This window comes from Gekko japonicus, unplaced genomic scaffold (assembly GCF_001447785.1).
Source record: "Gekko japonicus isolate JY-2015 unplaced genomic scaffold, Gekko_japonicus_V1.1 scaffold3753, whole genome shotgun sequence".
Lineage (NCBI taxonomy): Eukaryota > Metazoa > Chordata > Lepidosauria > Squamata > Gekkonidae > Gekko > Gekko japonicus.
In genome coordinates, this window is record NW_015164311.1 from 97,166 (window position 1) to 114,614 (window position 17,449).

The window sequence follows — 17,449 nt, forward strand, 5'->3', positions numbered from 1 at the left end:
CGTGTTTGATATGTGATTTGGTAATGAGTTTTGGGCGATTGTGTAAAAACTGTGGGAAGCCATGAGGAACCATGTTTTTTCATGCATGTTTCCTTCCCTGGGTAGTATCACAAAGTGTTAGATACATATTTTTGTGGTGCTGTTATGTGGTGCAGAATGTGGTCATGGATGTAGAGGTGTGATGTGATGTTGGATTTTCAGGGAATCTATGTAAAATCAGAAGGTATAATGAAGAAAACTGGGTGCACAAAACTCTGGGTCTGGGTGTTTTGTGATGCAACCTGTAGACATAATGCATGGGTCCCCAATGCGGTGCCTGTGTATGTCATGATGACACCCACCAACACCTTTTCTGGCACTCACCAAGTGTTTTTAGAAAGTGGTGGGGCTTTGTCCAGCAAGGTTTCTGATTGGCTATTGGTGATTTGATTGGCTCTGCAGATTTTTTTGAATGTTGCTTTGACAGCAGCTGCCACCACACTTGTTTGTAATTTGATGGTGGCTTTGGGGGATGATTTCTGGTTTTTTTCTGCAGCTATTTCTACAACTAGAGAGTCCCTGTAGCACTTTCACTATTTTCCTAATAGATCAAGATGGGCAACCTTGTTAGTCTTTCTTATAGCAGTAGAAAAGAGCAAGAGTCCAGGAGCACCTTAAAGACTAACAAAAGATGTGGTAGGGTATGAGCTTTTGTGAGTCACTGCTCCCTTCTTCAGATACCTTAAATCTTCAGATACGTTAAAGACTAACAAAACTTGTGGCAGGTATCTGAAGAAGTGGGCAGTGACTCACGAAAGCTCATACCCTGCTATAAATTTGGTCACTCTTTAAGGTGCTACTGGACTCTTGCTCTTTTCTATGTACATAATAGTTTTTGTAAATGGGCCACTGATGTGGTCTGGATCACATAGGACCCTAAGCCCGCTTCCTATACTTCATAGCCTATTGGCCCCAGGTTTTTGTACCCCTGGAAGCTTGCCAACCTCCAGGCAGTGCCTGGAGATCTCCTGAAATTACAAGTGATCTCCAGGAAACAGGGATCAATTCCGCTGGAGAAAATGACTGCTTTGGAGGCCGGACTCTATGGCATTGTCTCCCCTCCCCAAACCCCGCCCTCCGAGGCTCCCCCCTCAAATCTCCAGGAATTTCCCAACCTGGCGTCCACAACCCTACGTGAATCTGCCCACTAAGGACATATTGATGTCTGACAAGTGGGAGATCTTCTGCCGCACGTGAGTCTGGAACCCGTCTCTAAAAAACACTTCTATGATTCGAATGCTTTTTGAATGGTGGGGGAGGGCTCTAAACCATAAAGACAGAAGCTCTCTCTTCAACGGAAGTCCCACCGTGACACATAGGCCTCTTCCAGGACCTGCCCGACAGCGTCTCCCTTGTTGCCAAGGGCTGGAGGAATGTCACGTGGACAGATGGCGTATAAACGCCCGCCCTCCATGTAAAGCGGAAGCGGAAGCTTGGCTGAATGGTGGGAAGAGGAAAAAAAAAGAAAACTCGTCAAGGTTGCTAAGTAGCGGGAGGGAGGAAGTACAGACGGTTGGGGGGGCGAGCGGGGGTAGAATGGAAGAACAGTGAGTGCACGCATGCGCGTGACGGCCGCTCGTCCTTTCGCAGGTATGTGCATCTCAAAGCGGCTGCAGAGGCAGGTGAAGGGGAGGATGCCCTTCGGCCAGGGCACGAAGAAAGGGGAAGGAGGGGATGCTGGAGCTTACTCTGGAGGGAGCGGGATAAGAGCCGACTCGGGTTCCTCGCCCCTTGTGTGTGTGTTTGTTTAAAGCGCCTCCCCCCCCCCTTTTAAAATTTTCTTTCAACATTTCTTCCCCGCTTCCTCCACCCCCACCCATCCACCCATGGGGACCCAAAGCGCCTGACAACATCGTTCTCCTTTCCTCCGTTTTTATCTGCACAACAGCCCTGCAAGGTAGATTAGGCTGAGAGAGAGAGTGGGAGGGTGGCCCAAGGTCACCGAGTGGGCTTCCTTCCATGGGACGAGTGGAGATCCCGTGCGAGAGAGAACACTCAGCCGTGGAAAACAGTCGCCAAGGGGCGGAGGCTCAAGCTGCTCTTCCGCCGGGGAAACCTCCTCCCTCTTCCTCAGATTCTACCCCTGGAGGGATTGACGAGAGTTCCCTGTCACGGCCCTTTCAGTGTACGTCCCTCTAGGAAGGTGCTTGAGAGCAAATCAGCCAAGTAGCTGGAGCGTTTCTGGAGAGGGTATTTTTTAAAGGGTTTTTTTTTAAATAGCCTAAAAAAGGGGGGGGGGGACTTCCATTTGTTCTAGATAGCCTTTGGGGTCCTTTTTTAATTTACTTTTTTACTGAAATATTTCCTTTTCACAGTAGACCTGTAGCAGGACCTGAGTCCAAGCAGGTAGGGTTATCTTTTGGCAGAGACTCATTTTTCTGGACCAGTTTCAATCTGGTTTCAGGCCAAGGTCTGGAAGAGTGACTGCTTTGGTGGCCTCGGTTGATGACCTCTACCAAGAACTAGGCAGGGGGGAATGTGATCCTGCAAACTCTGCTGGATTTTTCAGCAGGCTCTTGGCACTGGGGTGGGGGGCCCCCACCATGTTGCAGTGGTTTGAGTTGTCTCTGGTGGGGTGGGGGAGTCTCAGAAGATGGTGCTGGGGAGTTCCTGCTCTGCCCCATGGCTGTTGACCTGTGGGGTTCTGCAGGATTTGATCTCATCCCCCGCCTGGAGAAAGCATGCCAGAGCCGGAGAACAACAGCCCTGCCACCTGGGTGCCGGTAGGCAGCCCCACCCCTGTATACTATGTGGCCTTAGTTAGGGAAAAATGTATTTGAAACTACCTGTAAACTGCTCAGAGACCCTTTGGGGTCAGAGCGGTAAATAAATCGAATGTATAAATAAATAAAGCTATTTAATATCTTACATGAAGCTGATGGGAGAGGAGGTCATCAGGAGGTTTGTGCTGCAGTGTCACCAATCTGTAGAGGACACCCAGTTCTGTCTTTCTTTTCCGTCTAATTCCAAGAATGCTGTTGATGTTCCAAACTGGCACTGGGAGTCATTAATGGGCTGGATGAGGGTGAACAAACTGAAACTTAATCTGAAGAAGTGAGCAGTAAGCTCATTTGTTGTTGTTCAGTTGCACAGTCGAGTCCGACTCTTTGCGACCCCATGGACCAGATCATGCCAGGCCTTCCGGTCTTCCGCCATCCTCTGAAGTTTGCTCAACTTCATGTTCGTTGCATCTATGACACTGTCTAACCATCTCGTCCTTTGCCGTCCCCATCTTCTTTGACCTTCAATCTTTCCCAGCATCAGGATCTTCTCCAGTGAGTGCTCCCTTCTCATTTGGTGGCCAAACTATTTGAGCTTCAGTTTCATTATCTGGCCTTCCAGGGAACAGTCAGGGTTGATTTCTTTTAGGATTGACTGATTTAATCTTCTTGCAGTCCAAGGGACTCTCAAGAGTCTTCTCCAGCACCATAGTTCAAAAGAGTCTATTCTTCGGCGCTCGGCTCATACCCTGCCACATATTTTGTTAGTCTTTAAGGTTCTATTGGACTCTTGCTCTTTTCTATTAATCCTGAGAAGACAGAGGTTTCTCCGGGTTAGTAGAAAGGCAAACTGGGGACTTTAGATCTCTTTTGTCTTGGATGGGATCATGTGTGCGTGTTAAGTGCCGCCAAGTCACTTCTGAGTTATGGTGACCCTGTGAATTAATGACTTCCAAAATGTGCTATTGTTAACAGCCTTTCTCAAGGGATTGCAGGCCATGGCTTCCTCGATTGAGTCAGTCCATCTCATGCTGGATCTTCTTCTTTTCCTGCTGCCTTCAACTTTTGCTTTGCTTTTTTGTCTTTTCCAGTGACTGTTGTCTTCTCATAATGTGACCGAAGTACAGATAGCCTCATTTTAGCTTCTAGGGAGAGTTCAGGCTTGATTTGATCTAGAATCCATTAATTTTGGTTGTTTTGGCAGTCCATAAAACTCTCTGCAACACCACGTTTCAAATGAATCCACTTTCTTCTTGGCAGCTTTCTTCATTGTCCAACTTTCAAACCCGTATATTGTTAAACGAGGAATACTGTGGTATGAATTATCTTGATCTTGGTCACCAGCGACACATCCTCACACTTAAGAATCCTGTCTAGCTCCTTCTTGGCTGCCCTTCCCAGGCTCAGTCTCCTTCTGATTTCTTGGTTGCTGTCTCCCTTTTGGTTGATGTTGGAGCCAAGGAACAGAAAATCTTGGAACCATTCCAATTTCTTCATTGTCAGAGTTGTGTAACTCCCCCAGCTTGATGTTCAACTGTAATCCTGCTTTGGCATTTTCTGCTTCCAAGTTTGTCAGTAGTTGTTTCTGCAGGTAATGTGGTATTATCTGCATATCAATGGCTGTGATCACACACACTAAATAATTAGTTAGTGTGTGTGATCACAGCCTTAGATTGTAAATATCCCTTCTACCAATGTTTACTCCTTTCAGTGTGCATCAAAAGTGGATTGAAAGTGGATTAGTTAGTGTGTGTGATCACAGCCTTAGATTGTAAATATCCCTTCTACCAATGTTTACTCCACCTTCATCTAAATCTAATCCCGTTTTCCTTATGATATATTCTGCATATAGATTAACGCGATAAGGAGATCAAATACATACTTGTCTGACACCTTTGCCAATTGGGAACCATTCTGTTTCTCCATATTCTGTCCTAAGATCCTGTCCAACGTATAGGTTTCACATCAAAACAATCAGATGTGGTGGCACACCCATTTCTTTTAAAACCAATCACAGCTTTTCATGGTCCACACAGTCAAAAGCTTTGCTCTAATCCAGGGCTATTTTTGAGTTCCGGCTGGCTCCCAAGTTGGCCACACCCAGCAGGAACGCATTAGCATAATAGGCCACACCCAACAGCAGAAACTCATTAGGACTGGCTACATTAGGGGTGTGTGGCCTAACATGCAAAGGAGTTCCTGCTACAAAAAAGCCCTGGGTTTTGACAACAAACAAGGGTAAACAGAATAAGAAGCAAAAGGTGGGTGTGGCTGGATGAGCAGACTTCTGGTAACATGGGGGTGTGGCCTAATATGCCAATGAGCTGTGCTGTCAGGGGTGTGACCTAATAGGCTAATGAGTTTCTGCTGTTGGGTGTGGCCTATTATGCTAATGAGTTCCTGCTGGGCTTTTTCCACGAAAAAAGCCCTGCTCTAATCTATGAAATACAAGCTGATTTTCTTCTGAAATTCTTTTGAATGCTCCTGTAACCCAAGTAAATTTGCAATGTATAATCTCTAGTGCCTCCAGGGGGTGATACTTCCCTTGAAAATTCAGGGTTGCGTACCCATTTATCTACTTGCTCCAGTAACCCAAGTAAATTTGCAATGTATAATCTCTAGTGCCTCCAGGGGGTGATACTTCCCTTGGAAATTTAGGGTTGCAGCTTGGGAGTGCTACTCAACACAACAGCCACCTTAGAAAAGAGGCCCAGAGTGCTTTTTCCCAGCTTTGGCGGGTGCATCAGCTCCGTTCGTTCCTGGAAAGTGTACATCAGAATGACCAAGATATCTTCTTTGGAAATGTGTCTGTAAGAAACAAACAAACAAAAATCCCCTGATGGAGCTAAAGCAATATTTACCATGTCCCATTTTAATTCCATTTTTTTTTCAGTTTTAGTAAGAGACATGAAGCAGCAGGCCATAAGTCAGCTGTGACTTGATTGCCTCCCCCAAAAAAGGTTTAAGAAGCTTGTGTGAATTTATCACAACCCAACAAAGGCCCTTTTTTTGAGGGTCCTAAATGAATATGTTAGTTTAAACAAAAATATCATTTGCAGATTATTTAGGAGGACAGCTGTCTTTTATTAGTTTCATCAAGCCTGCCAAGGAAATAATGCTTCGATTCTTCTAGACTGTGAGCTCATGGGACAATTCAAACATGCAGGAATAGGTGTAGTAGAATCTACTTGTGCGACTGTATCATATTACATGGGTATTGCCTGTTTGAAAGCACCGAACATAAAATCATGCTCTATATTAAAGCTTCTGCTCTGGGCAGAATTCTCAGAAACAGCATGAGAGGAATTAACATGGAACTGTGTGCGCGCGCACGTGTATGTGTTTGTCTTAAGGTGATCTGCCCCGTAGCCTGATTGATCTGACCGGTTTTCGGATAATAGGGGATTTCCTTGCTGATATGGTCAGTGCTCCTGACAGTGCCCTGGTTGACCTCTGGAATGAGGAAATCACCTGGGCACTGACCTGATGGCTCGTCTGCACCCACTCTCAGGTCCTAAAAAACCCTTTGGTTTACTGAGGGGCTGTGGATGATGAAAAGCCAAGGGAGACAGCTAGAGCGACAGTGGCAAGGCGCAGGCTAGAGCGCATTTGAAAGCCTCCTCAGTGGTGTGGTGATGGCAGTGAAGAAACAATAGTTTTCAGCCACCATTCCATCTGCACAATGTAGACCTGCAGAACTCTTCTGGGTACTCCAGAGCCTATTGGGTTCTGGCCTACAGGAGGAGGTGGACTGCTCTGCAGCCCACTGCAATCATTTTGCTGAGCACTGTTTAAAAATATATATTTGTATTGATGTCTTACATTTCATATTCATTCATAATCTTTTTCATCAAGTTTACATAACCAAATATCAATCAATTTTCCCCTTTATTATTCCCTCCCGCCCTTCACGAGCAACTAGAAGAAGAACCTTATTATTATATTTGTAAACATGAGCACACCCTATGGAGTTTTATCAGTACATATTTATTGGGGCCCCCTTCTCTTACCCATCTTATATACCCAAACCATTTCTTCCTTATCTCCAATGCCTTATCTTCCCATGTCTTATCCTGTAAAATATCTGATTGAATCCATTCATATAAGTACCAGTTCCATCTTTCCAAAGTCCATTTTAAGGCATCTTTCCATCCATACGCTATTATTGCATGAGTTGCTCGAACCATAGCTTTAAATAAATCCTTTTTGGATTTGTCTGCTTTATTATTTCCCAGAATTCCCATAAATAGTACTTTCTCATTCAGCTCAATCTTAACGTTACATAAATTATCAACCTTTTCCAGGATCAGTTGCCAAAATTCTCTTACCTTAGAGCATTCCCACCAAAGATGTGCATAATGTCCCCTTATTCTTTTACATTGCCAACACTCTCTGATTTCATTCCCCTAATCATATATGATGATTGAGCAGGTATCCTATACCATTTCAAGATTAATTTCATTTCCAGTTCTTTAAATTTTTCCATTTTTATTTCCAGTATTCCCTTCATTAGTCTATTTACCTCCTGTGCTGAGCACTTTGCAGATAAAATGTCTTGCATCTATTTTGATTTGGACTCTACATTAGCAGTGACGGGAACAGATGGCTCCGGGGTGCTGATTTGTCCATTTGTACCCTTTAGCTTGTTCCTCTGAGTATGTGGATAAAATTCTCGGAAGTTTAGGACCTACCACCCACTTGTATGACACTTGCCCCTCCGGGTTTCTTGAATCTGTGGGAGGTGGTGATGGATGGGGTCTGGGAGATAGTAAATGCCTCTCTGAGAGAGGAGGTGTTCTTTCCTGCCTTGGAATGGGCAGCAGTGCGTCCACTCCTAAAGAAACCTACTCTGGACCCAGGAGAGTTGAATAACTACTGCCCAGTCTCAAACCTACCATTCTGGAGCAAGGTGCCTAAATAAGTGATGGCTGGGCAACTTTGGGAATTTTTGAATTAAGTGGATTGTTTGGATCCATTCCAATCTCGCTTCAGGACTAGTCATGGGACTGAAACCGTGGTTGCTTTGGTGGGGGATGGACAGGGAGAATAAGATCCTGTTCATTCTCCTGGGCCTCCCAGCGGCTTTTGATACCATTGATCATGGTACCCTTCTGGATTGCCTTTTGGGGTTGGAACTGGGAGGCACTGTTCTGTAGTGGCTTTTAGTCCTACTCTGAAGGCAGGTTTCAGGGTATGGTGCTGGGGAACTGCTGCTCTGCCCCTTGGCTCTTGGCCTCAGGCGTTCTACAAGGTTCCATCTTGGCCCCTATGCTTTTCAACATCTATGTAAAGCCACTGGGGTGGTCATCTGGAGATTTGGGCTGAGTTGCTGCCAATATGCAGACAACACTCAGCTCTATATTGTGCTTCCAGTGGATCCTAGGGAGGTTGTGGAAACTGTGAACAGGTAGTCTGGTGGGGGTTTTGGAATGGATGAGGGCTAACAAAGTGAAACTTGATCCTGACAAAACAGAGGTGCTACTGGTGGTGAGGGGGGGGAGGTTTGATCCAGGAAATGGGATATCTCTTGTTCTGGATGGGGTTGCACTTTCCTTAAAGGAACAGGGTCGTACCTTGGGGGTTCTCCTGGTCTGAGGATAAACAGCCAGCAGTGGTGGCCAGGGCTGTCTTTAATCAGTTTTGGCCAGCTTCATGGGCAGAAAAGATCTGGCCACTGTAACATCCTGGGCAGAAAAGATCCAGTAACATCTTGATTAGACTACAGCAGTGTGCTCTGTTTGGGGCTTCCCTTGAAGACTATCCGGAAGCTACTGGTGGTACAGAACACTGCAGTCAGAATTTGTGGTATCTGATTTACACAATCATGGGATATGTTTTTAAAATCTGTGACTAAAGCTTTGATGCGTTACATAAAACTGTTGCTTCACCTGCTTCTTTCCTTGGCAGCCTTCTCTACCCTTTCCTGTAGATCAGTGCCACCATGCCCAGCCCAAAGAACAGCCCGAAGGGCAGCCGCGAAAGACGGGCTCCTGGCAGCAGGCTGGAGTTCCTGTCACTGATGAATCCGAAGAGCCAGGGGTGCCCAGAAAGCCCATCTCGTCGCAAGGACCCGGCAGCCGGCAATGCCACTCAACAGGCTCTACCCGAGGAGGATTGCATGAAGCTGAACCCGTCTTTTATGGGTATTGCCCTGCGCTCCTTGTTGGCCATTGACCTTTGGGCTTCCAAACGGCTAGGGGTGTGCGCCGGAGAGAATTCTTCATGGGGCAGCGCTCGCCCCCTCATGAAGGTCATAGAGATCTCGGGGCACGGTATCCCCTGGCTCGCGGGCACCTTGTACGGGCTCTGCAGAAGTGGTAGCTCAGCAGGCCGTGAGGTGCTGATCAACCTGCTTTTTGGTAAGAGCTCCCGTTCCTCTCTCTGCTCTCTCTCTGACCCAGTAGGGGCTCCTTATTAACACTACTTCCAATTGCCTTGGTTCTTCCTGCCAGTTGGTTCACTGGTGACCCTGTTGTCAGTGGGTCTGGTCAGTATTTTGCCTTCCTGTCCTCCTTTGCCTGTTAGGAAGGATCCTTTAGGAAGGATCTCCCAGAGCACCATTTTTCTGCTCTCAGGTTTGAAACTCTCCCTGTTTTGTATGGAAATGAGAATGTAACTAAAAAGCCATTGGAACTGCCGCTGTATTTTATTGCGGCACACATCGGTTTCGATCTTTATTCTTCTGCTTTGGTATAGAAGCACTGGGGAACCAGAATGGTGTTCATATATAAATTCGGGTACACATCTATCGATACATAGAACTGGTAACAAAAGATGTTCTTAGGGAGACAGGCTTGATGAAGCAGCAGCACAAAACAAAAGGGATCACAGATATCCACAGGGGAAAAAACCACAAGCAAACCCTGTGATATGAACAACATTTATAAGATTTACATTGCTTTTCTAAAACTTTACAAAATTGCAACAATTTGTCCAACATTCTCACTTATACTATATTGCAAAAAAGTACACATGGTCCAACATAATGAGTACCCGGTTGTGAACTCATTTCAACTTTATAGTCTTCCTCAGATGTAATCCAATATTTAAAGGAGGTGTCAGCTTCTTAAATCCAGCTCAGCATTGTAAATTCTTAATTTCCTTCATAATATCCTGGAATAAACCATAATCAATAAAACTCCACATGAAGCTGCATGGAAAATAGTTATTTTAAACTTATAATAATTTAGTTTTTGTAATAATTTAACTTTTAGAAAACTTTCTTCTGGTTCCATAATAAGTGTTTATTTTTGGAGCAAGCCAATCCTCTGTAGGTACAAAAAAGCCTCCTGGATTTTACTGGCCATACTCTCCACAAACACTAACTTATTGCTTACACAAAGGAGCAAATGGGTACTGGACTGGGAAATAGATTAGAAGGTGGGGCTGCTCGAGAGTCTGAGAGTAATAACGGGCTTTTTGTGACCTTGCTTGTCTCGAAGTCGTGCTGCCTGCTCTTTTTTCAATAGTGTAATAATATCCTGGGAACCAGGCTTGCTTTGACTGATTATAACACAGTGTTTCTGGGCGCAGTTCAAAGTGCTGGTCCTTTAAGCCCTTGGAACAGTTTAGGGCTGAGTTACCTCCCATGCTGCCTAGCCAGCCAGTTAAAATCCTCTTCCCAAGCCCTGCTCTCTGTGACTTTGCCTGCAGAGGCAGAAGGCAAACGGGGGGTAGGACCTTTTAAGTGTTGGCACTTATTTGTTGATTAACATTTATTAGCCGTCTTTCTTGCTTACGGGGTTCAAAGCAGTTTACAAACATAGATAAAACACATCAAATAAAATACATTAAAAACACGCCTTTGGAATGTCTTCCACCTTGAGGCCTTCGTGTCACTTGCCTTACTTTCCTTGAGGCATCAGGGTAGACCATGCATGTTTACCCAGGCTCTTAATTAAGGGTTTCCATCTCTTTTAGCTTTTTTTTTTTAATGGTCCACTGCTCGCCTTAGATCTATTTTTTGGTCTGTACATTTAATCTATGGAATATTGTTTTATGCTGTTTCTGTGCCCCTGGATGTTTTTTTTTAATTGGCCTGTGAATATTAATAACGTGTCTTTTTACGAATGATTTTATTGTATTGTTTTTAATCTTTTGAGCTGCCTGGAACAGGTTTCTGGAAAGGCAGTGTATAAATTCTGGAAATAAATAGAATGTCTTGGCCTTGGTTTTATTCCTTGGTGTATATGGTCATCCGCTGCTACAAACATAACCTGGAATTCTGTTAGGGTTGAAGAACTGTGACTGTTGGATGAAGGACAGTAACAATGAATCCTTAAATGCTAATCAGTGTGCCATAACCTGAGCTTTCATAGGCAAGAACTGCCTTTCACCTCAAGAGCTGCAGTTAGCGTATGGTCCGGACTATGGTACATTTCTTATGGTGCCATCCTAAACTGACTTATGCCTTTCTAAGCCACCTGACTTCACTGGGTTTAGAAAGATGTAAACCCGCAAGGATGGCACCGTACACCTCTGTGGCTTGTTGTTTATAGCGTTCCTCCTTTTTAAAAAAATGTCTCTGTTCCTTGTCTCCCAGCTCTGGTGCTTGATCTTGTTTTGGTGGCACTAGTGAAAGGACTGGTAAGGAGGCGGCGCCCCACCCACAACAAGATGGACATGTTTGCCACCATCTCCGTGGACAAATATTCCTTCCCGTCGGGCCACGCCACCAGAGCTGCCATGGTCTGCCGATTCGTTCTTCACCACCTTATCCTGGCCGTCCCTCTGCGCGTCCTGGTGGTCCTTTGGGCCTTCATTGTGGGGATTTCCCGAGTCATGCTGGGCAGGCACAACGTGACCGATGTGCTCTTTGGACTAGTCATGGGCTACATGCAGTACAGCGTGGTGGAGTACTTCTGGCTGTCGGCCATCAGTGCTCCTGCTCTCTTTACGGTGTGGAGTTGACGATTCTTAATAGAGCAAGTCCACGCATGATTGGGCTCCTTGTAGCATAAACTGTAAATAATAATAATAAAAAATCATAGAGCTTCAGCTGTTAAACTAAGCATGGGGCAAGACCAGCAAAATTCATTCCGAAGGGCACATGCGCGACTTCGGCCTGGAAGACTTAATTGGTGCCATGTTGTTCTCTGAATGGGCATCAGTCAACCCATAGAGTATCACAAACATTCCAGACGACGCAATACTAGGAACTTTAAAGCCACCTCTGGAGTTCAGTTGCCTGCCGTATAGTAGTTATTTCGGAGGATTTGTGACTAACGGCGATCCCTGTGAACTGGCCCATACACAGCGTGTTTGTTGCACAAACATGGGTAGGCTGTCCCAGAAGCGGCTGGTGGGATTTATTTTTTTATACAATGGCTGTACACTAGATATTGTGTAAACTGTTTGCATGTGCTGTGTGCGTTCCAAATGGTGCTGGTAGCTTGCTTTTGAAATTGAAACAATACGGTATCATGCGGCTGTCTTGACTTGATTGCATGACGGACTTTCATCTTTAGGGAGCTGGCTGGACTCTCTGAGTTTTAAAGCTTTGATTTGCTGATCAGCCTGTCCTGGGCGTGGCTCTCATCTGCCTTCTTGAGCGGTTTCAGTCATATCTCGTAAGAGGGCTTCCATTCATAATAAAAAGTATCTGAGCAGTTTGGGGAGGAAGGGATAACTACAGAGAAGGAGGTCTACACTTCACAGGAAGAGACTGTTTAGCTCGGGGGTCCCCCAGCGTGCTTGCTGTTTTTAGAAAGTAGGCAAGGCCAGGTGGGGCTTTCCCCCAGCAATACGTCTGATTGGCCATTGGAGAGTTGATTGGCTGTGCAGATTTTTTACAGCATTGCTTCGGTGCCACCACAGCACAAGGATCTTCACTTTGTGACTGAAGGTAAGCTTTTTGTGACTGGCTCCACCTCCTGAAGCAGCCGTTTTGTATTTTCACTCACCATACTTTTGGAATTCCAAAGGTGCTCGCAAGCTCAAAAAGGTTGGGAACCCCTGTTCTAGCCTACTTTCATTATCCCACACCAGACGGATTAAAAAAATTCCTGGATTTGCTTGACATTCAGAAGTGCTAAATATACAGTGGGTTAGATTGAAGTCATCCATCCAGTTTTTCTGTTGGTGAATAAGGAAGGAAGGGGTGCCCTTTGAACTTTAAAAAAGACTACGTTGGGTGTGTGTATGATAGGATCTACTTGTGTAAAAGCTGTGTGGGATGGTAGCTGTAGGTGAATTGAGTGAAAAACCTTGCCAGATCCAACCCAATGTACTGAGAATAAATTAAAGCACTCTTGGATGTTGCAGGTATATGAGTTGAGCAGTTGTAATGAAACTCTGAAACCACTGTCAATTGATTTGAAGTTGTTTATGTAGAGAGGATATACCCGTCCTTTTATGAGAAAGCCATAGCCCTTGAATAATGAAGTTATCCCTCTGGATTATTTTGATGCTGTTGAGTTGAAAAGGCAATGTGAAAACACAAGGCCATGAAAGTAATTTCAACAGCTGCCTATGTCTACATCTAACAAAGAGCAAACCCAGAGAGCATATCAGGGCAGCAGGAACTATATTAAAGAAGGAACACATATCATCCCTATTAATTAGAAAGATCACTTCTGAACATTATGAAACCGTAAAAAATAAAAAATGCTGTTAATGTTGGAGAAACTTGAAATCCTGGTATATAATAACAGCCCCAAAGGCTGTTTACTCTTCACATATATGTGTATTCAGTAATTAAACAATACTGTTTTAATAAGATATCGACACTGGAATAGAATAATTACAAACATCTCAAGCAATAGCAATAGAGCAGCAAGCCTTTGCACCCAAAGTAGAAAAGATATCAAGACCATAGAAACCAGAAAGACGGTTGTATTATTTGCATGGAGAAATATATAGACCAGCATTAACATGCAGAAACTAATTTCTAGAGGGAAAACTTGGCAATAAACATACCTTCAATGTAATTCGTCTTATTTCACTGAGAATTCTGAAAATATTTTGTTTCCTGTGAGCTGGGAGGGAAACTTTCACATATTTTTTTATATTTTTGCCCAACTCTTTTAATCTCTCGGACCAAAAAAATCATTTAAATGTTAGTAATTGCCTAAGGGCTTAACTACACATTATGTTTTCCTTGTGCCCTCTTTGGGGCGATACAGTCAGCAAAGGGAGCAGCCATGACTTAGTGGTCGAGCATCTGCTTAGCATGCAGAAGGTCCTAGGTTCAGACCCCACCATCTCCAGTTAGAAGGATCAAGCAGTAGGTGATGTGAAAGACCTCTACCTGACACCCTGGAGAGCCACTGCCAGTCAAAGTAGACAGTAATCACCTGGATGGACTGACGGTCTGATTCAGTATAAGGCATGTTCATGAGTATTACAAGGTCCATGATTGGGGAGAGGTCTGATTTAGATAGAGACTGTGGTGCTTGGGGAGAAGGGGCTTATACCTCCCTCCCATGCTGTTTTTCATATCAGTACATGTGCACACCCGACAGGACAAATAGTGGTTCTCTGGGGTTATTTCATGTAGGGGAAATGGCACGGGGGGAGGGGGGGAAGGTCTAAGCCCATTTTCCTCGTGTGCCACAGTCCTGATCTGAATCGGGCCCTCACACTTCTAGGAGTTAAGTTCCCAGCCCAGAACTCAGAATGCATGTCTGACTGAGAGGCTGTGTAAGGAAGCCTAATTGTTTTAAATTCGGTGTTCTTTTTTAGTAGCTGTCAAGAGCTCCTATTTGCCATTACTTGTAATGCAATACTTGTGGAATGGTTTTTAGATACAACTTTGTTTATGAGTCTCAAACGGGCGGCCCTTCAGAGCATGCAGTGTTAGTAGCAAGGTGAGGAACATAAATGCCAGTTTGCCATTTGTTTTCAAGTGCCTTTACAGTATTTTGATGGCGTGAAAGAAATGTACAGTAATGCCAGGAAAGAAGTTGCTTGCAAAGAGTCTCATTTAATACTGGTATGAACTGTTCTATGGAAAGAGAGATTCTTTATTTGAAAGGAGAAGAAAAGTGTGGCAGAATGGCTTAAAGATCTAAGCTAGGGGTCCCCAACGTTTTGACCATAGGCACCATGGCATCTGCTGACACCTTTTCTGGGGCCCACCAAGTGTTTTTAGAAAGTGGGCAGGGCCAGCAAGGCTTCTGATTTGTCAGTGGAAATGTGATTGGCTGTGCAGATTCAAAAAAATTGCTTTGGCAGCAGCTACTGCCATAGCATAAGGATCTTCACTGTGTTTGAAGATAAGCTGCAGCAGCCATTTTGTGGCTGGTTCCACCTGCTGTGGCGGCCATTTTGTGGTAGCTATTTTGTAGCTATGCCCACCATGCTGTGTCAGAATTCCAAAGGTTCCTACGGGCTCAAAGAGGTTGGGGAACCCTGATCTAAACTATTCTGCCACACTTTCCCTCTCCTCTCGGAAAAAGAATCTCTCTACATAACAGTCCATTCCTCTATTAAATGAGTTTGGGGAGCCAGAACATACAGAGGAAGGAGTTTCAAGGCAACTGCAAAACAATTTCTTGAATCTAGAATACGGAGCAGAGAGCGATGGATGAAAGAGCCACATAGTTCTGCAGTCTTACTGAAATAAAGGTAAAGGTTTCGCTTGCTCGAAAGCCAGTCGAATCCGACTCTAGGGTTGCAGTGCTTATCTCCGTTTCAAAGCCGAAGAGCCAGCGCTGTCTGAAGACGTTTCCGTGGTCATGTGGCCGGCATGACTAAACACCAAGGCGCACGAAACGCTGTTACCTTCCCACCAAAGTGGTACCTATTTATCTACTTGCAATTTCTTGCTTTCGAACTGCTAGGTTGGCAGGAGCTGGAACTAGAGATGGCAGCTCACCCCGTCTTGCGGCACCCGGGTCTTGAACGGCTGAACTACTGACCTTCCACAGCCTGCAGTTCAGCGTCTTAACCACTTGAGCCACCGCAGCTCACTTACTGAAATACTGGTGCCTTAATGGTTAAAATAGTGAGATGATCTTATCTGACTCCCAGTTTACGCCTGTGAATAGCCTCTGCTCATGGCCAAAGCAAGTTCAGGGAAGTATCTCCAGCAAAGGAATATCTTTTTGCCCTTTGATAATAATAATACTTTTAAAAACAACAAGTCCATTTGATGTCAAAGGCTTTAAATGTGCATTTAAATGTGTTTTGCCCTATTTAGTCCTCCTTAAGTATGGATTTTCAAAGACCAACAGGACGCAACAATATGTACACTCTTCTAACTTAGATGCTGTAATTGAGGGAGGGGGGCTGTAGCCACATCAGTTATTTGTTCTGTAATATCTTTTAACAGATTTTTCTTCTCTTGGCAAAAGATTCTTCTGTGTTATTAGTCACCAACAGATTAACTTTTCAACATTTAAAGTTTCTTCTCTGGACTTTGCTTTTCTCGTTTAACCAGTTCCATTTATCGTTGGTGTGAAAATGGATAGAAATGTATATATCTTTGTTCACAATATTTTCAGTATTTTTTTACTCTGTATAATATAGGACTATCTCTAGTGCTGTACAAAGAGGACTTCGTTTCTGCCTTAGTGACATCCTGTGTAAAAACACACACAAAAAAGTGTTCCCTGCCTGTATTGTGCTGTAACTGACTGGAATCCTTGCCCCTGGTTGGGTGCACCCATCTCTCTTCTTGTGTCTTAGATCCACCAAATATAATGTCTAGCTGGCCCTCTCCTGCAAATAGTGTTGATATTCCTGCATCTTCTTACGTTCTGCAAATGATTCCTCTTCTGCGTTGGCTTCATGGAGAAGAAATAATCTTTATAGCTGTCTGTCTGGCATCCTCACCTGTTCAGCGTCCTCACCCGCTAAGAGCCACTATTAGCCCAAGTGACTTGCAAATGAGAGAGCATTGTGCCTTCATTCAAGTACACGTGCAGGTCCTAATGTTGTTTGCGAGCACTGTTCCAAGCACTGTGAGAGCTTACTCCGTTATGAGCTATTGTATGTCCAGCGTGTTTTTGTAGATACATACTTCCATCACGATGTTCTTTGAGCCTTGTAAAAGCACAACGTAGATCTCCTGATGTGTGGTCTTTGTGTACTTGTCTGTCACTAAATATAATGTCTAACTGGCCCTCTCCTGAAAATAGTGTTGATATTCCTGCATCTTCTTACGTTCTGCAAATGATTCCTCTTCTGCGTTGGCTTCATGGAGAAGAAATAATCTTTATAGCTGTCTGTCTGGCATCCTCACCTGTTCAGCGTCCTCACCCACTAAGAGCCACTATCAGCCCAAGTGACTTGCAAATGAGAGAGCATTGTGCCTTCATTCAAGTACACGTGCAGGTCCTAATGTTGTTTGCGAGCACTGTTCCAAGCACTGTGAGAGCTTACTCCGTTATGAGCTATTGTATGTCCAGCGTGTTTTTGTAGATACATACTTCCATCACGATGTTCTTTGAGCCTTGTAAAAGCACAACGTAGATCTCCTGATGTGTGGTCTTTGTGTACTTGTCTGTCACTGTCCCACAAACTAATGTTATGTGCCTCATCTTCAGTGAAGCTAGGTTATCACCCGTGGCAGAGGACATTCTGGCTGCTGTGTTCTATTGGTGTATGTGTCTTGTTTCAACAGAGCTTGTGCTGGCACTGTTCCTTTTGTGAACTAGGCTGCAACTCTTTGAGAAAACACCACTGCTTTCTGTCCAGTGTGGTGCGTCATTGTGATTTCTAGCAACTCCAAGTATGTGTTCACAAAA

At 44.5% G+C, this 17,449-nt stretch overlaps 1 protein-coding gene across 1 annotated transcript; it reads left to right on the forward strand.

Moving 5' to 3' along the window:
* Window positions 1-1,484: 1,484 nt before the first annotated feature.
* LOC107108396 (presqualene diphosphate phosphatase-like) lies at window positions 1,485-12,001 on the forward strand. The gene is made up of 3 exons (XM_015408826.1): window positions 1,485-1,629; window positions 8,667-9,118; window positions 11,302-12,001. The coding sequence occupies exons 2-3, from the start codon at window positions 8,701-8,703 to the stop codon at window positions 11,667-11,669; spliced, it is 786 nt and encodes a 261-aa protein (XP_015264312.1). The 5' UTR covers window positions 1,485-1,629; window positions 8,667-8,700; the 3' UTR covers window positions 11,670-12,001.
* The last annotated feature ends 5,448 nt before the right edge of the window (window positions 12,002-17,449 follow it).

Excerpts from the sequence above, each read along its gene's own strand:
- LOC107108396 (XM_015408826.1), top strand. The coding sequence starts at position 8,701 with ATGCCCAGCCCAAAGAACAGCCCGAAGGGCAGCCGCGAAAGACGGGCT. Across the intron at positions 9,119-11,301 it reads GCTGATCAACCTGCTTTTTG|CTCTGGTGCTTGATCTTGTT; the intron begins GTAAGAGCTCCC and ends CTTGTCTCCCAG.